Source organism: Amblyraja radiata, chromosome 15, assembly GCF_010909765.2.
Source record: "Amblyraja radiata isolate CabotCenter1 chromosome 15, sAmbRad1.1.pri, whole genome shotgun sequence".
Lineage (NCBI taxonomy): Eukaryota > Metazoa > Chordata > Chondrichthyes > Rajiformes > Rajidae > Amblyraja > Amblyraja radiata.
In genome coordinates this window covers 7,486,344-7,508,592 of record NC_045970.1, presented here as the reverse complement: position 1 = coordinate 7,508,592, position 22,249 = coordinate 7,486,344, and the positions used below count along the sequence as shown (strand labels likewise).

General features: G+C 42.9%; 1 protein-coding gene across 3 annotated transcripts in view; it reads right to left on the bottom strand.

Moving 5' to 3' along the window:
- The window catches only part of myof (myoferlin), a 282,434-nt gene extending 263,341 nt beyond the window's left edge, over positions 1–19,093 (bottom strand). For all 3 annotated transcript variants that reach the window (XM_033033586.1, XM_033033588.1, XM_033033587.1), the window contains exons 1-3: positions 18,656–19,093; positions 10,373–10,428; positions 9,914–10,005 (exon numbers count right to left, since the gene is read on the bottom strand). In XM_033033586.1, coding sequence (XP_032889477.1) covers positions 9,914–10,005; positions 10,373–10,428; positions 18,656–18,743 — 236 coding nt within the window. In that variant the 5' untranslated portion in view covers positions 18,744–19,093. The remainder of the gene's footprint in view (positions 1–9,913; positions 10,006–10,372; positions 10,429–18,655) is intronic.
- Positions 19,094–22,249: the final 3,156 nt, after the last annotated feature.

Here is a 22,249-nt window from a genome sequence, read left to right as displayed (position 1 = left end):
AAATGCACAAATCCTAAAATTAACACAAGCCTAAACCTGCTTAGCAACAATTTGAACAACACCATAGCAACAACCAGGTTCTGGTTACCCTGCAGCCTAAAGCTTTGCAGACTCAGTTAAAACATCAATGTTCCCCAAGTGCAATTAATACAGACTTCAAAGTCAAACCTTAACATAATTAGCAATAATAAAATCCATAATACTTTAATAATAGTTCGATCCTACACCATCTTCTCCACCAAGAAACAAAAAAAAGGAAAAAAAACAATAATACTGCAAGAGATTCAAAGCAACTTGTTTCCACTCCCCCACCCCCTCCCCCACCTGTAGTAAAATAAATAATATTGGTCTACTTGGTGTCAGAGAATAGTGAAGCAGCTTTGCAAAAATGATGTATACATTCTGAACACTAATGCCATCCTTGTTTTGTGCTTGGACAGGTCCTTACAAAAACTAGGCATAAAATTATCTAGCGTAGGGCAGCGTTAAATCTGACATTCAGATTTACTATTCACCATATGGAATTGTTTAAAACGTACAAATGAACTTTTTGGCTTTGAGCATTGCAGAGACTTCAATGGGCTCCAAGCCAAATCATTCAAAAGATATTTACAAATGTTGTGGAAGCAGATTCACCCTTTGCAACTACATGACATCAACATAGACCTGCATTCATTAAGCACAAGTTTGTAAATGTTCCAGGGAGGCAGAAATAAAGTCTGCTTCGTCTTTCTGCATTCCCTGCTTTAAGAGGCGTGCCCTTTCAATATAGTTGCTAGGTAACTTGTTATTTGGGAAGAACAATAACGCGTGCAATACTAATAGTAAACTTGCACAGCTGCTTTACTTATTGGCGATACACACACACACACACGCACACGCACACGCACACACACGCACACACACGGTATTCGGCAAAAATGTATCTGGAAAGATAACTTAGACACAATATATTTATACGCCTCCATCTTTCAAGCTGAACTTAGCATAGACTTTGTGGCTGGTATAGAAATACCATCATTGAGTAATGCATATTCAAGACCACACCTGTACACATGAGCAATGGACCCTATTCCATAACCCACAACTTGGCCAATATTCAGGTTTTAACACTTGTGTCACAATTAACCAGAATACTAAGCAGATGTGTAGTCTACAAAAATAAAAGCACCAAAACATGAACAAATGGGCAGCATTAAAATATTATGGCTGTTGCCAATGTCATATAGCAATACAGGCAAATTTGGGAAAGCTTTCAGCAAATAATCACAACTTGAGCCACTATTCTCAACCAATACATTGTCAAAGCAGAGAGGGGGAAAGAAACAGATTAATGGTATCATTTAAAAAAATGAATATAGTATTCCAAGAAGTCTAGGTAAACTGGAATAGACCAAAAAAATAAATGCTAACATTCATTTCCAGAAGACTACAAATACAAAAACAGGAATGTAATGCTGAGGCTCAATAAGGCACTGGTCAGGCCGCATTTGTAGGGTTGTGAGCAAATTTGGGCACCATATCTGAGGAAGGATGTGTTGGCTCTGGAGAGGGTCCAGAGGAGGTTTACGAGAATGTGGGTTAACATATGATGAGCGTTTGACGGTACTGGGTCTATACTCGCTGGAGTTTAGAAGTATGATGGGGGGGGGGGGGGGGGTGAGACCTCAGAAACACAGAATAATGAAAGGCCTGGATACGGAGAAGATGTTTCCACTAGTGGGAGAGTCTAGGACTAGAATCACAGCCTCAGAATTAAAGGACGTTCCTTTAGGAAGGAGATGAGAAAGGATTTCTTTAGTCAGAGGGTGGTGAATCTGTGGAATTCATTGTCACAGAAGGCTGTGGAGGCAAAGTCAATGGATATCTTTAAGGCAGAGATAGATAGATTCTGGATTAGTGCGGGTGTTAGGGGTTACGGGGAGAAGGCAGGAGAATGAGGTTAGGAGACAGAGATAGAACAGCCATGATTGAATAGCCGAGTAGACTTGATGGGCCAAACGGCCTAATTCTGCTCCTATCACTTATGAACTAAAGAGGCAAGCAAAGAAATATTCCCATTCAGCATACTATAAGAGGCTATTTGTGAATAGCATTGTTCTTAAAACGGGATCATTTTGGTCACCCAATTATAGGAAGGATGTCAACAAAATAGAGAGAGTACAGAGGAGATTTACTAGAATGTTGCCTGGGTTTCAGCAACTAAGTTACAGAGAAAGGTTGAATAAGTTAGGTCTTTATTCTTTGGAGCGCAGAAGGTTAGGGGGGGACTTGATAGAGGTCTTTAAAATGATGAGAGGGATAGACAGAGTTGACGTGGATAAGCTTTATCCCATTGAGAGTAGGGAAGTTTCAAACAAGAGGACATGACTTGAGAATTAAGGGACAGAGGTTTAGGGGTAACATGAGGGGGAACTTCTTTACTCAGAGAGTGGTAGCTGGGTGGAATGAGCTTCCAGTGGAAGTGGTGGAGGCAGGTTCGATTTTATCATTTAAAAATAAATTGGATAGGTATATGGATGGGAAAGGAATGGAGGGTTATGGTCTGAGTGCAGGTAGATGGGACTAGGGGAAAATAAGTGTTCGGCACAGACTTGTAGGGCCGAGATGGCCTGTTTCCATGCTTTAATTGTTATATGGTTATATGGGATTCATAGATAGAATTCCAGGACTATTTTACAGCATGTCCCCTTCAATTGTACCAGAAACAAACACTTTAATACCCAAGCGGCTGATTCTGACTGAGGTTTGAGCCGCTCCTGGATTGCAGAACATGCCGTTGCAAAACAGCAATGTGCCACTGCGGTCCTGAAGCTCCAAACACGTCAGAACAAGTCGTGAGAGACATAGTCGCTGGCTTTGGAGAGGATAAAAATCAAATTTCACAACTCGCGCTTGATTAAACTAAACCCCCAATAAGCCCGGATAACTAATTATTGCTTTTCTACCATTGTAGACACAGTAAAGCACTGAAATCTGCCCAGTCTCTGCAGACCCACTGAGTAAGATGTTCACCTTTCATGAACTGGGTGTTGAGGATAGGAGCTAGTCAACAAAATATGTTGCTAAAACACACTCAGATGATCCCAATCTTCATACGGTTTCCCCTGCCCTCCGTTGATATGCAACCATCAGTCTGAAGAAGGGTTTTGGCCCGAAACGTTGCCTATTTCCTTCGCTCCATAGATGCTGCTGCACCCACTGAGTTTCTCCCACACTTTTGTCTACCTGCAACTACAAAGATCGTGTACCCCACAACCACTGAATGAAGATCTCCATCATAAAATATTTGCAAAAAAAACTCCATTCACAAGATTTCTGTAATCTAGTAAGCCAATTATTATTATTTTTTAAATCCACCATAAAATTAATTTCATTAAAGTCAATAATTACAGCAGAGGTGGTCAATAAACTGTCAACGCCATCTCATCTCAACATCGATCTAGCCAGACCCATCACTCTACGCCCCGCAAATTTTATTAACAACAAGAAGAGTTCTTGAGAATAACAACCAAGGCATGAATGCCTGATGCTAGGTGTTTCCACCCACATTTACACAGATACCAGTGTCACGGAGAAAATGTGAAGCTTTGGAGTAAAGCGAGGTTTAATAGTTCAGAAAGTTACTTGAATAAAGCATTCAAGTACCTCGCTCCACCACAAACTGAACAGTAACTTGAAAATATTCTGAAAGCCACCAAGCAGTTTAAATGGTAGAATATTAAGTGCCATGCTCTTGCACAAGAGCTTTCAGACTTCAGCCATTGTTGATAGTGCACAGAAACACTATTTTCTGAAAACACTTTAATACAATGTGGGTCAGAAATAGTGATGAAGCAGGCATGGTATGCAGTGATGTGGGGGGAGGCAGCCAATATCATCAAAGACCCACACCATCCTGGCCACACACTCATCTCACCACTACCATCGGAAGAAGGTAAAGGAGCCCGAAATCTGTAACGTCCAGGTTCAGGAACAGCTTCTTCCCTATAGTCATCAGGCTATTAAACACAACAACCTCATATGCTATGAACTACAATAGACTATTATTATTATTATACTGTTATTGTTTGTTCTTTTTCCCCCCAGAGTTTGTTATATTATTTATTATGATTACATATCCGGAGGAGGCGCTGTCTTGAGCGGCTGCCTGTCCTGCAGCTGTCCGTTATTTTCCCTTCTTTTTTTATTATTTTTAGTTTGTGACGTGTGCAGTCAGGGGGCCTAATCTTTTTATGTGTGGGGGGTGGTGGGGGAAACTGCTTTTCGAGTCCCTACCTGGTCGGAGGGGTTGCCTTCCTCCGAGCAGCGACTTCGACCTGTCCTTGCGGCCTACCAGCGGGTCCTGGAGCGACGTTTCCCTGAGGGGACCTGGCCAGAACATCGGCTTTGGCGGCGGCGCAGAACATCGGCGTTGGCGGCGGCGCAGCGCTGGAGCGCTATTGCGGAGCGGGCGATGCCTTTCCTGGGTCGCTGCGCTGGAACTCCAGTATGCTGGGACCGCCGATAAGAACATTGTGGAGCCGCGGTTCTGTGGAGCGGCCAGCTGCGACGCTGAACGTTACATCCCGGAGCCTGGGATCTCTTGCTGAGATCGCCAGTGTGTGGAGCTCCGTCCAAGTCTGTTGGCTTGGAAGCCGCGGTCTCCGGTGGGAAGGCGGTCGTTCCTGGCACCCCAAGCCGCTGGGGTTCTCCCGACGCCGGAGTACATCGGGCGCCGTGGCGGCGACTGTGGAGGCCTCAATAGGCCCGACTTTGGGTGGACAAGAGGATGGGGACTGGACTTTGTGCCTTCCCCCACAGTGGGAATCACTGTGGGGGGATGTTTTGTGTTGAACTTCTTTTTGAATGCTGTGTTGTATTTTTATTAGTGTGCTGCAAGGACACCAGAATTTCTCTGAATAAGGGGATTAATAAAGTTTAATCTAATCTAATCTAATCTATTCTGTTGTGCTGCAGCAAGTAAGAATTTTATTATTCTATATGGGACATATGACAATAAAACTCTTGACTCTTGAAGGGAGGGGGGGCAAGATTACAATTAGGAAGTGGGACTGAGAGATTGAAGGCAGAAGCAAACTGAAAGAATTTAGAGTGGCACCAATGCCAAGAAGATCTTTCTATAGAATTCGGATGGATGAGATCAGAAACCATTTTAATTTAAAAAGGCACAAGTTGAATCCAGCTTGCAGGCGAGATGATTGAAAGAAAATGTGGATCATGCTCCAACTTGCTCCATTGCCTGCAATGTTTTAAATGAGCAGAGTCTTGAAGTAGGAATGCAGGCTCGGCTAGCATCGACAATGGAATGATGCAAGACGCTTCAACACCTTTTTTGTAAAGAAGTTATGATTACAAAATATTGAATTCAATAATTGCCAGAGTTTATGGACTGAACAGGATTGTGCAATTGAAGACGTGATTTCCCAATAAGTTCTCACCTTTGCAAATGCAAATGAATCCTGATTTTCAGAATCTTCTCCTTTAACATTCCCACCACTGATCCAAAACTCACCAACCTGGCTAGTCTTTGCAATCCTTCTTAAGTAAAGGAACATCATTAGCCATCCCCCAGTTCCTCATCCATGTTTAACAAAGATGTAATGATCTCTGCCAGAGCCTCGGCAATCTCCTTCCGGACTTCCCACAAGGTGCTAGAATACACCTCATCAGGCCTCGAGGAATTATCTACCTGTTTGTACTTCAAGACCAACAACACCTCCTTGTTTGTAGTGTCAACATACTTCAGGACATCAGTGTCCTCTTCCCAGGTATCACAAGCTCCCACTTCCATCTCCATAGCAAAAACAGAAAAGCATTCATTTAAGATCTTGCCCACCTCCGAGCCGCCACATAGATTTTTAAAGAGACCTACTCCTTTCCTAATTAGCTTTTTGCTCTTATTCACCCGTTTAAGAAAGAACTGCAGATGCTGGAAAAATCGAAGGTAGACAAAAATGCTGGAGAAATTCAGCGGGTGAGGCAGCATCTATGGAGCGAAGGAATAGGTGACGTTTTGGGTCGAGACCCTTCTTCAGACTTATTTACTTGATCTTTTCAGATTCCCTCTGCCTTACCTGTCCACCTCATGTTCCCCCCCTTTGAGTTTGCTTCTTAAAGGAGGCACTAATCACAGAATACATATCAGAAGAAAGGTTTAGGCCAGAGGAAGAATAAAAATCACACTGTTGTGCATCTTGGGAGAATATCCATAAACAGAGGACAAGAAGTGACCCAAGGATTTTGTACAGATACTGTTGATAGTATTTTTTGCAATGCCTCAAAATGCCTGCTGTCAAATCCTCAGAAGCACAGGTTTTTGTGCTAGGTCCAAGGTCTTGACCTTCAAATACCCTTATCCTCAACAGACTCAAGCTTGTGTGAGAAAGAACTGCAGATGCTGGTTTAAATTGAGGGTAGACACAACATGCTGGAGTAACTCAGCAGGTACCTCAAGGTTGTGACTCAAGGTTGTGTTGGCATTTAAGGTCGTGGCAAAAGTGCCATCAGCAAGTGGCCATACTCAAAATGAGGCAAGTTGTCCACATTGTCCTGGTGTTAATATGTACCCTTATTGCAAGACAGCAATGGAGCTGGTGGTGCATGTAAACTAATTGATCAGAACAGTGCACGGACAGGGAAGAGAGACCCAAGTGACTTTACGGGAGTTTAGCAATAGATTAAGATTGGGAGGTGAACATATAAAATCAGTAAACTGATGGCTGAATCAAATAATCTCAGGCCCCATGAGTTGAAGAAATTCATATTAAGTATCACATTAGGTTGATAGAAGATACTCTCCTCTCCTCTCGAATCTTGGGGAAAAGCCACGATTTATCTCAACTTTCTATGACCGTGGAATGACTGTGTAGCCAGACATTGTTCCAACTCCATCTTTACGTTTGCTGAAGATACCGCCGCTGACGAAACCGCCGCCGACAATACCACCTCCTACGACACCACCTTCCACGATACCGCCGCCGACAGGTACTGATGAATTGGAATATAGGAGGAAGATTGAAAGGTGCCAAAACAATCTTGCTGTCAACATCAGCATGACCAAGGAGCCAATTGTTGACTTTCAAAGGGGAAAGCCAAGGGCCCACAAACCTGTCTTTGTTGACACGTTGGCAGTGGAGTGAGTCAACAAGTTGATGTTTGCAGACATCCATATATCTGAACATCTGTGCAGGGCCCAGAACATGGATGCAATCGCAATGAAAACCCATCAACAAATCCAATTCCTTCAAAGATTGGCGAGATTCAGCATGACAATGGATACTCTCTTGAACTTCCACAACATTGCATCGAGGCAACTAGAACGGCCAGGAATAAAAGAGATTACAAGGTGTGATGGACACTGCCTGGTCAATTGTAGGTATGGACCTCTCCACCATCAAAGGGATCCATTGGAGATACTGCTTAAAAAAGGCACCAGTATCAAAGACCCACACCACCCTGGCCGCACTTTCATTTCACCCCTCCCATCAGGAAGGTGGTATAGGAGGCTGACAACATGCTTCAAGAATAGCTTATTCTCAACAACATCAGGCTGTTGAAAACCACACAAAACTAACCTCAAACGCAACCCATGGACTATCTTTGGTTGCACTAGGGAATTTTTGCACTTAGGTTTTATGTGCACTAGTATTGGTGTTAGTAACTTATTGATTTTTGTTTCTTATATATTTTATTTGTATAGTGTTCAGAGGCAATAGACAAGAGGTGCAGCAGTAGGCCATTCGGTCCTTCGAGCCAGCACCGCCATTCAATGTGATCATGGCTGATCATCCCCAATCAGTACCCCGTTCCTGCCTTCTCCCCATATCCCCTGAGGGCTATCTTTAAGAGCCCTATCTAGCTCTCTCTTGTTATGGCCTGTTATGCTGCTGCAAGTCAGAATGTCATTGTTCGGTTATCAGTGGCATGGCAAAATTAAACACTCTTTACTCTTGAGAAAAGGATTGGTGTAGCAAAGCTGATCACATTTTGGATCAGGCGTGAATATTTTTTCTGTACTACGTACGTTCATTGGTGCATCAATGCTCTACTTGCACACTCATCTTTGCAAACATGATGGACAAACAGAAGCCAAGGTCTGTGATCCTCTAACATTAGCATCGCCCAGAAGATCCAGAGATGCAGATGATGTTCATAGTGAACAGCACCAAGGGAGTGACGTATGGAGGGCAAGAGATTCATCACCTGTCAACAAATTAATGGGAAGGTGAAAAGGAGCTGTATCCCGAGAAAGGATAATGCTTCAGGAGATGCAAATGGTATAGAGGAAATGATTAGCAGGTACTCTTATTAGCAATCAAAATCGGAAGTAGACGATTCCTTCTTTATTCAGAGGGTGGTGAATCTAGGCATTTCATTGCCACACAAAGCCATGTAAGCCAAGTCAATGGATATTTTTAAGGCAGAGATAGATAAATTCTTGATTAGTACAGGTGTCAGGGGTTATGGGGAGAAGGGGGTTAGGATGGAGAGATATATCAGCCATGATTGAATGGAGAAGGGCCGAATGGCCTAATTCTGCTCCTATCACATATGAACTTAAATACGTGGATGATGGACCATTAAACTCATTAACACACAGAGCCAGCAAAATGGAAATCATGTATTTCAAGCTACTGATCTTGCTTTTAGTTTAGTTTAAGTCGGGTAATTCCAGAACACCAAATGGTAGCACCACTGTATTAGTTGCGAAGTGGACCATGACAGGAAGTGTTTCCAACAAACATGGTTACATTTAGATCCCAGCTCATAAAACAAGGTCATGCTTTTCATAACCAATTGTGCAGCCAAATGAAACCATCTGATGGTTCATAGAACAATAATGTGGGGAATGACCACAAGGTATTTTAAATTGTAAAATATTTCCCCTTTTGGATAAAGTAAAAGGTAACAATTAACTGTAATAAATCAGTAATGTGACTGCCTGATATAAAGTGAAACATTAAGTAGCATTGAATAGGTTATATTACAAGATACGCTGAACAAACAAGTCACAGTGCCATGCAGAACAGAATCAGATCTTTAGGCCCAACTCAGTCAACCAAGATACCCCATCCAAGTTCAACCCATTTACGCATGGTTGGGCCACATCCCTCAAAACCTTTCCTATCCATGCACGTGTAATGTCATATTGTTATTGTACCTACCTCAACTACCTCCTCTGCAGCTTATTCCATTTACCCTCCACCTTCGATGTGGAACATGCTGACCTTCAGGTTCCTAATAAATCTCTCCCCTCTCATCTTCAGCTTAGTTCTTGATTTTCTCAACCCTGGGAAAAATATGTATTCATCCCATTTATTTCCCTCATACATAGCTCTATAGGATCACCCCTCAGGCTCCTGTGCACAATAAAGTCCTAGTTAGCCAAATTATAGTTCAGGCCCTCAAGTCCGGGCAACATCCTCGTAAATTTTCCCTACATTTCTTTCAGCTTAATGGCATCTTTCCTATACTAGAAAACCAAAACTGAACAGAATGCTCCAAGTTTGACCTTACCAGTGTCTTGTACACTGTAATATTATATCCCAACTTCTGTACTCAATACCCTGACCGATGAAGGCCGGCCAATGCCAAATGCCTTTGTCACACTGCATCCAATCTTTCATGCATAGCATAATTTGGAGTAAAATTAACCGCTTGCCAATTCTGCTTTTAGAGACATCGGAAAAATAGAATCTACATCAATTATACCAACAAAAAAAAACTTTATGCAAACCAAGCTTTAAAACAAAACAGTGTTGGAGTAACACAAGTCAGGCAGCATCTCTGGAAAAAAATGTATACTGTTTTGTGATGAGACCATATGTTTAAAACTCTGGCCACCTATTCCTTTAACACAAAAAGCAGTTCCAAGACTGGAGTGCAAAGAGTTAAATATTAGAAGACTTACTTATCTTTTCCAATTGTCTCATGGTCCTTAACCACAACAAGAATTGATGACGAAGCATTTAGGGCCGCTCCCTTCAAATCAAATTCAATTTTCTGTAGATGAACAAATAAGTCAATAGTCTGTGAAAATGTTTAATAAGAGTGATTTTCATATTAAAAGAAGCCACATGATGAAACAGTTACAAGTAGAGGGATTTAATGAGAGTAATCTCTCCAATGTTTTCTGATGTAGGCAGAAATGAGAGGTGATCTGATTAGTGAATTGAAAAGCTAATTTCATTGTCACAAAGTCAAATTCATATAAATTGGGCAATTATTACAACATCGCAATTCAAGCAAAGTTGTATCAATGCAATACTTCTTGGATTCAAATATATCCTCCAAAATGACAACATGCCACACTGTTCTAAAAAGGTTTTTTTTTTAAATTAAACATACATCCTGGTCTAGACAGTCTTACCTCATTCCACACTGGGTTCAATTCATTGTCAACTGTCCTGGTTTTCTTCTTTTCACCTGAAAGAGATAAGATAGCACATTTAAAGTTTTTTTTTAAAGCAAAGCAAGTCATATTGAGAGAAAGAATAGTCCTAATCATTGCCAGCTGGTCCACATATCACCTTATGGTCCTTTCCAGCCAGTCGGGTGATTTTCCACAATACATGAAAGTTTATTTGAGTGAGAAACAAGGCAATAGTCAACTATTTTAAATCACTAATAAGTTACTGAACTCAGAATGAGTTCCACATTAAAACCCTGGTTAGACACAAAATGCTGGAGTAATTCAGCGGGATAGGCAGTATCTCTGTAGAGAAGGAATGGGTGACGTTTCAGGTCGAGACCCTGCTTCAGACTAAAACCCTGATATTTGAAATAGTTTGGTGGTGAATTATTAATGTTAATCATGTTTGCAGCAACACAGTCTGGAGCAGAAGAGAGAGCTTGTCTGATTTACACTCACAATCGAACAATGTAAGGCAACGACTGCATCAGTGAACAGACTGAATGATGGGGTGTACAAGTTAAAAAAGTGGGTCATTCCTATTTCTAGTTCCTATTGTCATGTTCACCAAAAATAGGAATTATTCTTCATCCAGAATAAAAAATCTACTTGCCTGCCAATTCACAATAGTGATTACAATTTACGATTCCAATGCATAAGACCATACACATATCTATGTTCTACCAAGTCGGATTTGATCAAAGCCATTCATTTCTAGGATACCTAGCTCTTTTAAGACAATATACCGCAGGTCAAATACAAAAATATTTATAGAAAGGAACAGTACCTAAAAAAAAAACTAGAATCAATTTGCATCTTTTTTTGTACATTTGTTTTTGAATGTGTTTTTTTACTTCCTCCATGGTATTTGTTTCCTCCAAATGGAGTACTCCCAGCAGAATGGTACTGGCTACTCATATGTGGAGATTTCAATAATGATAACACACCATTCCAACATCTGCAGCATACACTGATTCTTAAGTGGTTTTGTGTCTGTAAGCATACACATTTACTAAAGCGAGAAGTTATTTGTTTTGTTCATTATTGTCACATATTGTACAGTGAACAACTAAACTAACAGGCTGGTATGTGTAGGAAGGAACTTCAGTTGCTGGTTTAAACTGAAGATGCTGTCTGAAGCACTCACTTCAGCTTTTTGTGTCAATCTAATAGGCTAGATAAATAGGCTAAATCATTGGAAGGATATTGCTTGAAGCATACATAATTCTCAGCACATCATACAGTGATTTCTTTGTGGCTAGAAGAATGACAATAAGTAGCTTGGTATTCTGACAGCGCATGCACACATCCAAGAACCTCAAAAAGGGGCATCTCTCCTGTAAATTACCTTAAGTTTTTCCTCAGACATTTTACCATCTACAGAATACATGAAGGAATTCAAATTTCCTCTTTTTGCACTTAGCAATTAGCAGGCAAATCATTTCTAAACCAACCCATTTGCAGATCAGAGAACATGTTCAGTGCTCCTTGCAATAAGAGAGTTTGGTATTCCGAAAAACGCAAGGAATCATGGGATTTGTCAAAGGTCACTGGCTAGAAAGAAAAAGTGAACAAAGCGCTGGCTGCATAAACTGTATGCAAATTCTTATCTTTATTCATGATTTATGTTTAAAAATATATTTAGTCCGAGGAATGGGGGTGCCAGGTGGCGGGAGAGCAGGTGTAACAGCTAGAGAGAGGGGGCAGATGCCAGTGGGAGACAGTGGAGACCACAAACAGCCCCGCGCCTCATCCGCAGCCTGGGTCGAGCCTGTGTCCCATCTCAGTCACGACACCCTCCACCAGCAGGGCCTTTGATGCCGGAAGACTACAAGCAGCTCCAGTGGAACTGATTGCCTATCTCAGCTCCGACTGACTCGCTGTTTGTAATGACATGCTCTCCACCGAGGGGGCAAAACCAACGGCCACTGGACAGGGAGAGAGGTGCGTCCAGCGGTCTCCGACCCCACGGAACAGCACTAAACATAAAGCACTCACTGAAACGAAGGTCTGATAACCAAAGATAAAACACAGCAGATCCGCACCCTCCAATGTTTATCTACAGTGGCCTAGGCATGCGCAGTCTGAATACCAAACTACTTATAGTCATTCTTCTAGCCACAAATAAGGGTGTAGTTGTGAAATACAAATAAACTAACTTTAATAACTGAGAGACAAAGAGTTATTTGTCAAAGACAGATAATCTGGAATGAGCAATAGGTCATGATTAAGAAAGAACTGCAGATGCTGGGAAAATCAAAGGTTGACAAAAATGCTGGAGAAACGCATCGGGTGAGCTAGCATCTACGGAGCGGAGGAATAGGTGACTTTTCGGGTCGAGACCCTTCTTTAGACAATAGGTCATCGGTTGTTCTTCAGGGCACTACATCGTGGACAGTGCAAGTTCTCTCTGTAAATTTGAGAGATGACTGACTAAAAGAGGGATCAACATTTCGGGACAAATCAGTTTACCAATTAGCAGCAAGTATATTGAGCATACAAGGCCTGCAATATGTACACACAGGAATAGCAGAGTGGAGGAGGGAGTGGAGGAAGAAATATGCTGGCGACTGAAGGGAACAAGCTGGGCCTAGTTCAAGAGTCTGAAGAAGTGTCTCCACCCGAAACGTCACCCACTCTTTCTCTCCAGAGATGCTGCCTGTCCCGCTGAGTTACTCTAGCATTTTGTGTCTCCCTTCAGTTTAAACCAGCATCTGCAGTTCTTTCCTACACACTAGTTCAAAACTTGTCAGGATTCAAACTGTGCCTGGATTCTTCATCCCTCCACCCCATTCACTGCAAGTAATAGCATGTTCATCAGTCAAAATAAGAGCATGTTTCATTCCAACAGGCAGATAGTATGTGACAAATATTTGAAGTGTCAGCATTTTTAAATCATTTTTCTTTTCAACAAACAAGAACTAAATTTGCTTATTTGTAAAAAATATTGTAAGTAGCATTGCAATGGACAGTAGTGAAAAGCGGTGTTCCCTGTTAAATGGTTTGGTCAACTGAAATACAATTTCATGCTAGACAAGAACCCTAAACATTCAATTTTGCGTTGAAAACTGCAATTTTATTATTAATGATATGCTGCTAAATCAGTTATGCACAACTTTGAAAGCAGCTGAAACCACAGAGACAAACATTGTTCCACTCACTGAGACGACAAACATTAGGGTGAAGTCTGGGAAAGAGGCATGTGACAGCGATGGTGGACAAATTTCTTCTCCAGGGATTATATCAAGTGATCCGATATTTCCAAACCAAAGCACTAATCATTGCATTTCCATATTTCATAGCATAGTGCTAAAATGTAAAATTTGCAGTGGGTATCAAAATGTATATGCTGCCATTGTAAATATTGGAAAGGGAAATGAATCATCATTGTTCAATATATTTCATTTTAAGAGATGAGAAGCTCAGATTTAAACCTTGAAAAAAGAGGGCAGCAGTAGTGATATTGTTGTTAAAATGGACAACTGGATGGTCACAGACGTATGATGTGCTCCAAAGAGCAGACTAGGGTTCTCCAATGGAGCGAGAGTGCGATGGGGCGGAAGAGAGGTTGGGGGGGAGGAGAAAGCAAAAAAATGTTCTCTCATGGACTGAAGATTTACAGCAAAAATACCAAGCCCTAATATAGGGAGAGGAAACATTATCATCGGTTGGAAAATTCAATATTATGTGCAGAAGGCTGCAGTGTGCCCAGATGGAAGACAAGGCTTCCCACACTTGCATAAATAAAGCATCATTACAATGCTATGAGCAAAGAGGTCCTTCTGCAGTTGTACAGTGTCCTAGTGAGACCACACCTGGAGTATTGTGTGCAGTTTTGGTCCCATAATTTGAGGAAGGACATTCTTGCTATTGAGGGAGTGCAGCGTAGGTTTACAAGGTTAATTCACGGGATGGCGGGACTGTCATATGCTGAGAGAATGGAACAGCTGGGCTTGTGCATTCTGGAGTTTAGAAGGATGAGAGGCGATCTCATTGAAACATACAAGATTGTTAAGGGTTTAGACACGCTAGAGGCAGGAAACATGTTCCCGATGTTGGGGGAGTCCAGAACCAGGGGCTGCAGTTTAAGAATAAGGAGTAAGCCATTTAGAACGAACATGAGGAAACACTTTTTCCTCACAGAGAGTCGCGAGTCTGTGGAATTCTCTGCCTCAGAGGGCGGTGGAGGCAGGTTCTCTGGATGCTTTCAAGAGAGAGGTAGATAGGGCTCTTAAAAATAGCAGAGTCAGGGGACATGGGGAGAAGGCAGGAACGGGGTACTGATTGTGGATGATCAGCCATGATCACATTGAATGGCAGTGCTAGCTCGAAGGGCCGAATTGCCTATTCCTGCACCTATTGACTATTCCTAGAGATATATAGATCCGCATGAGCGTAGGATGGAAAATTCGAGTTGCAAGTGAAAGAAAGCCGAGGTCTGAATACATCTGCCCTACCAGTGATCGCTTTCTTCAATGTTCAGGAGACCGTGTTGTTAACAAATGCAGTGCCCTACTTTGGCAGCAATGCAAGTGAGTCTCTGCTTCACATGGGAAAGGAACTGTTTGGGTCCCTGGATGGTGGGAAAGGAAGAGGCATTGCATCTGCTGTGGGTATACGAGGTACAGTGGGACAAGAAGTGTCTGGTGGGGATGGAAGAGCAGACCTGGGAGATCTGGGGTGGCATCCCTTTGAAATGCTCCACGGCAAGTGGAATCATGATCCTGGTGGAAACTGCGAAGGTTGAACGATCGTGCTCAGAGACTCGTAGGGTAGGCGACGAGAACTAAAGGAACTCTCTCCTTGCTCCATTCAGGAGATGAGGGAAAGGGTAGAGATACAGAAGGGCAGGCAAATTACAGTCAAGGCCTTTGGAAGGCATAAATAATCTGCCGGAAATAGCAGGGGACCGCGGGTCAGATGAGATGGAGGAACTGAGTGAAATCCAGGTTAGTCGGGAAGTGGTGTTAGGTAAATTGAATGGATTAAAGGCCGATAAATCCCCAGGGCCAGATAGGCTGCATCCCAGAGTGCTTATGGAAGTAGCCCCAGAAATAGTGGATGCATTAGTGATAATTTTTCAAAACTCTTTAGATTCTGGAGTAGTTCCTGAGGATTGGAGGGTAGCTAATCTAACCCCACTTTTTAAAAAGGGAGAGAGAAAACGGGGAATTACAGACCAGTTAGTCCAACATCGGTAGTGGGGAAAATGCTAGAGTCAGTTATTAAAGATGGGATAGCAGCACATTTGGAAAGTGGTGAAATCATTGGACAAAGTCAGCATGGATTTATGAAAGGTAAATCATGTCTGACGAATCTTATAGAATTTTTCGAGGATGAAACTAGTAGAGTGGATAAGGGAGAACCCAGTGGATTTGTTATATCTGGACTTTCAGAAGGCTTTCGACAAGGTCCAACATAAGAGATTAGTATGCAAACTTAAAGCACATGATATTGGGTGTTCAGTATTGAAGTGGATAGAGAACAGGCTGGCAGACAGGAAGCAAAGAGTAGGAGTAAACGGGTCCTTTTCAGAATGGCAGGCAGTGACTAGTGGGGTACCGCAAGGCTCAGTGCTGGGACCCCAGCTATTTACAATATATATTAATGATTTGGACGAGAGAATTGAATGCAACATCTCCAAGTTTGCGGATGACACGAAGCTGGGGGGCAGTGTTAGCTGTGAGGAGAATGCTAGGAGACTGCAAGGTGACTTGGATAGGTTAGGTGAGTGGGGAAAATGTATGGCAGATGCAGTATAATGTGGATAAATGTGAGGTTATCCACTTTAGTGGCAAGAACAGGAAAGTAGACTATTATCTGAATGGTGGCCGATTAGGAAAAGGGGAGATGCAATGAGACCTGGGTGTCATGGTACACCAGTCATTGAAAGTAGGAATGCAGGTGCAGCAGGCAGTGAAGAAAGCGAATGGTATGTTAGCATTCAGAGAAAAAGGATTTGAGTATAGGAGCAGGGAGGTTCTGCTGCAGTTGTACAGGGCCTTGGTGAGACCACACCTCGAGTATTGTGTACAGTTTTGGTCTCCTAATCTGAGGAAAGACATTCTTGCCATAGAGGGAGTACAGAGAAGGTTCACCAGACTGATTCCTGGGATGGCAGGACTTTCATATGAAGAAAGACTGGATAGACTCGGCTTGTACTCGCTAGAATTTAGAAGATTGAGGGGGGGATCTTATAGAAACTTACAAAATTCTTAAGGGGTTGGACAGGCTAGATGCAGAAAGATTGTTCCCGATGTTGGGGAAGTCCAGAACAAGGGGGCACAATTTAAGGATAAGGGGGGAAATCTTTTAGGACCGAGATGAGAAAAACATTTTTCACACAGAGAGTGGTGAATCTCTGGAATTCTCTGCCACAGAAGGTAATATTGGCTATATTTAAGAGGGAGTTAGATGTGGCCCTTGTGGCTAAAGGGATCAGGGGGGATGGAGAGAAGGCAGGTACAGGATACTGAGTTGGATGATCAGCCATGATCATATTGAATGTCCATCATGCCAAGAGGCATCCTTGTGGAACCTTTCATCATTCAAGACAATACAACAGAGGCAAGGGACCGAGAGAATGGAATCCTTACAGATGTGGATATACTGATGAAATAGCTGAGTGACTGTAGGTTTGCAATACATGTTTGTCACCATCTCCTGAGATGGAGACAGAGATCCAGAAAAAGGGAAGAGTCAGAGATGAATCATATGGAGTACAGGATGAAAACTAGTAGCATAAGTATTGAACACTGTCCTGTAAATGGCTCAATTGTAATCATGTATTGCCTTTCCGCTGACTGGATAGCACGCAACAAAAGCTTTTCACTGTACCCCGGCACACGTGACAATAAACTGAACTAGCTAATTAAGTTTGAGCCCTGGATGAAACACCAATGCAGTTGTAAATGTACTGGAAACATTTGAGGATGGGGACCTCAGTCAGGCTAAAAGATGTTCCAGGCATCCACAGTAAAAATATACTAGACTGGTGTAGTTTGAGTCCATTCATATCTCGACAGTTACATCGTTGATCTGGAAAATGGGAGTGAAGTTAAGAGTTGTTCATTGTGAGATCTGCTGAGTGTCTCCTGCATTTTGTTGTACGAGTAAATGCTGGTTTAAACCGAAAATAGACACAGAAAGCTAGAGTAACTCAGTGGGACCGGCAGCATCTCTGGAGAGAAGGAATGGGTGATATTTTGGGTCGAGACCCTTCTTCAGGCTGGTGAGGGATAAGGGAAGCAAGAGATATAGCATTTTGTTTTCAGATTTCTAGCATATTTACTAACCTTACGTTTTACTCCTTTTTTATACAACATGGACACATTGCTAATTTAGCAGTGATTTTTAAAATAATCTGTGTTTGGTAACTTAGTAAATTAAAGTGTTTGTTTTTTTTTGTTTTTTAAAGATTCTCTGGTGTGTCCACTTTAAAAACGTACAACAATTAGGATATACTTTAATGGTGCCAGTGTGTTTACACAAAAGGCAAGGACAGAAAGAGAAAAAAATCTGTTGATATCTGGTCAACATTAAATAGGAGCGGCTTGTATCAATTTAGGACAGACTCGGCCAGCGAATTTTTTTGACAAAAATCACATGCATACACTGGGACACTTCTGATTTGATATACTCTGTCTTCAATTACACACAGTCCGTTTCCAGTCAACGAGGAAGTTGGATTACATGTACCAGTCCCGCCTACTGATAGAAAAATGGAACTGTTAACCCATTGATGGCTGAAGAGCTTCGAAGTTTTAGCCTCAGAAATTGTACATTTCAGTTTAACATAGAAGCTAAAACGGATCCTTCCAAAAACTATTTAGGACAAAGTGCAGGAACAGACAAAGTGAGATTTTCCTCAAGATTCTCAGGTTTTCCGAGGAGTTGAAAAAGTACAAGCGACCACGCCTTAAAAGGCAATAACTTAAAAAAAAATCTAATGTGAATTCACGGACTGGGGGGCGTTTGTGCAAGCGATAAAGAGGACGCAGTGGCTAGGAATGTTTTTGTCTGATATACCAACTAAAAATCCACCCTCCCCGCCCTTCTCAGAAGTTAGGGAGGAGAAGAACCGCAACATTCGGCGGCTATCTGTAACTTTGAACAAACACATGTGTAGCAAAATAATCTCTTTAGGAGCAGCAGTAATAAAACACTCCGGCTGTCGCGCCCAACTAATTTGTGGCATTTCTGGCACAGAGTTTGTGCAAATGTTAAGAACACGAAACTTACCTTTAAAAGTGATCGATACAATCGGATCGGGCGTCCCGAATGTTGTATCTGGGAGATTACTGGCCGATTCTACGATAAAACGAAGCATTTTGGCATCCCCCGAAACAGCAGAGCCAGATGTTTGCGAGGACCAGGCTCAGCCCGACATCGTCAGCGCGACGACCGCCTCCCCAGTGGTGAACGGGGAAATGATTCTGTAATTACTAACGAGGAGATCTTTCATGGGAGATCCCGAGGTAGAGGCGGATTGGTTACCACACCTGAGAGCCAGTACCTGCCTGCGCCACCTACCCAAGGGTTAACACCGATGAAGAAGCAACAGAAGGCTTGCCGCACACAGCCTTGCCACGTCGCGCTAAAGTTAAAAAGGAACTTCTGGAATTTGGGAAAAAAAAGTGGAAAATTCGTGGACACGCCCCGGGAAAGCCTTGTTTAAGCGGCACAGCTGTGGAGTAAATGTTTTGATAACTCGCTGTATTGTAGTCCTATTGCGGGTGATCAGCTATGTCAGTTGCAAAGGGCAACAACCGAAGCAAAACACGCCCTAAAGATTAAGGGGCAAATCATAGCAATGGTCGCTTAGTGCTAATATTCTGAAGTTAGAGACAGATCCAAAATCAATGTCATTCTACGTAAAACCACAGCATGATAAAATCTTGAACAAGTCGCAAAATCCTATCGGTTCTGCAGATGGATAGATTCAGTCCTAAGAAGGGTCCTAGTAAAAAAAATAAACGTCTTCTGTACATTCCCTCCTCAGATGCTGCCCGGCCCGTTGAGTTTGGTGAAGATTCCTGCATCTTTTGTGTCTCAAAAGTCTCATTTGCCATTGGGCAGTGTTAGTGGCCAGTAAGGTCAAACATAGCAGTCATCATGGCAAACAAATATAGACATATATAAATGTCTTACTGCAATAATGTCATTTATGGAGACCAATAACTATCAGAAGGGGCCAATGCCACAACAAAATATCCTATTTTGCTTTGCGTTCTGTTAGTTAGAGAGAACAGTTTCTATCGTGGTTTTTTATAAAAGTAGATTGTATTAATAAAATCGAGTTATAGAATAGGGAACATTATGTTAACTTCATTTCCTGTAGTAAGTACATCACCACATCTGCTCACACATTTACAATGCAATATCAACTTCTGCAAAAAATGTTTGAGGGATGGTTACACAAGGACTTGGTGTCCAGTGGTGGGAGGGTGCTGTCCTGTGGCCTACACTCACAGAGCACTTAGTGGGGACTGCAGCAAGTTTCTGCACACCCTTCAGTATATGATCCCACACCATGGTTTGTGTCATTCGCTATGTTTGGTGGCGACATCACCTGACATGTTTTAGTCACTCTAAAGTGCATCTTTCTTGGTTGATCTTCAAGTAACAGCTAGAACCATAAAAACATAGAAAATAGGTGCTGGAGTAGGCCATTCGGCCCTTCGAGCCAGCACCGCCATTCAATGTGATCATGGCTCATCATCCAGAATCATTACCCCCCTTTCCTGCTTTTTCCCCTTACCACCTGATTCCATTAGCCCTAAGAGCTATTTCTAACTATTTCTTGAATACACCCAGTGAATTGGCCTCCGCTGCCTTCTGCGGCAGAGAATTCCACAGATTCACAACTCTCTGGGTGAAAACCAGATTCATAACTCTGGGTGAAAACTCTCAGTTGATGCTTGCCTGTATACGTCATAGGGAACTGCCGATGGAATGCAGATTCTGCTCTTACACAGCTGCTAGCAATGAACATCGACGAAGACCTCTGTAACCAAGGAGATGTCAAATATCCCAAAAGGCATTCCGCGTAGAGCTTCTCCGGTCAAGGGGTGATTCAGCTGTGAGAAACATGGAGTGGCTGTGAGTAATCAGTGTTATAAAGAAGAAAATATGTAGTTTGTCCTTCAATCTCCTTACAAATGACTGGCGAACTGATGGACTGCAAAGTCAAGAAATAAAGTCAAGGTCTGGAGTGGACAGGTGAAGAAGTTGGAAAAACAAGTATGTATCTGGAAAAAGATTTTTAGCCTTATAATTGGATGCAAAGAAAACAGGATAATAAAGACGGTATGAAAGACTTTATTAGATATTGGCAGCAAAGATTCTGGAGACCAACCATCCGCAATGAAGAAGTCTTCTCATCCACGTCTGAGATGGGGAGTTGAGAGAAACATCATTGTGAACCAGACCAGTTCGCAAGTGTGCAGGTCATATCCCAGCTTAGTAATAGAAAGAAAGTGCAGGAGTAACTCAGCGGGTCATGCAGAATCTCTGGAGAATATGAAGAGGTGACGTCTCAGGTTGGATCCTTCTTCAGACTGATTGTGGTGGGGATGGGAAAGCTGAGAGTGATGTAAGGGCAGGACAAAGCTTAGCAAGTGATAGGTGGATACAGGTGAGGGAGGTTTTTGATCGGCAAAGGTTGTACAACAACCAGAAATGAAGACAACACGTTTGAGGTAAGGATAAGAGAGGTGTGAAGCTAGAGGAAGCAATGTAGGTGGAAAGAAGGGGTGGGAATAAGAGAAATGTTTTTTTGCATCCAGGAGGGGCACAAGGAAGAGAGGAGGGAAAAGAGAGGGGGGGGGGGAGATGTTTTGTAGGCTACCTAAGCGGAATAATATGATGTTCACCCAGTTAGCATGTGACCTCACTCTGGCAATGGAGGAGGTCCAGGACAGAACGTTCAGTATGGGAATGAGAAGGGGAGTTAAATTGGTTAGCAGCTGAGAGATCCAATAGGACTTGGTGGACTGAGAGCAATTGTTTGGTGAATCTATCGCCTCGTCTACGCTTGACTTTCCAATGTAAAGGAGGCCACATCAGGAACACCAAATGCAGTAAATGAGGTTAGAGGAGGTGCATGTGAACTTCTTCTCAGCTGGAAGGACTGCTGGGGACCCTGACTAAATAAGAGGGAGGAGGTATAGGGACATGAGTTACATTTCCTGCGGTTCTAGGGAAAAGTACCTGGGGAGGGGGTGGTTTGGGTGGGTGGGTACGACCGGGAGCTCCATCGTGGGAGCCTGCGGGACTTACCATCATGGAACTCGCGATCCCTGTCGGGGGTCATCTTTGGGGCTCCAATCGTGGGAGTCTGCAAGACCTAGGGCGGTCACAGTGGTAGAGTTGCTCCCTTACAACGAATGCAGCGCCGGAGACCCGGGTTCGATCCTGACTACGGGTGCTGTCTGTATGGAGTTTTACATTCTCCCCCTGGCCCACGTGGGTTTTCTCCGAGGTCTTTGCTTTCCTCCCACACTCGAAAGACGTACAGGTTTGTAGGTTAATTGGCTTGGCAAACGTAAAAATTGTCCCTAGTGGGTGTAGGATAGCGTTAATGTGCGGGGATCGCTGGTTGGCGCGGACCCGGTGGGCCAAAGTGCCTGTTTCCACGCTGTATCTCTAAACTAAACTAAACTTTAACATCTCGGAGCCCGTGGTCTCTGGTAAAGACCGACATATGGGACTCCAAGTTGCAGGAGCTTTCGACCACCCCGACGCGGGAATTACGACAGCCCCAACGGGGGCTTCGACCGCCGGCTGCGGATGGTTCGACTGCCCTGACTGCGGGAAAATAAAGGGGACGGAGAT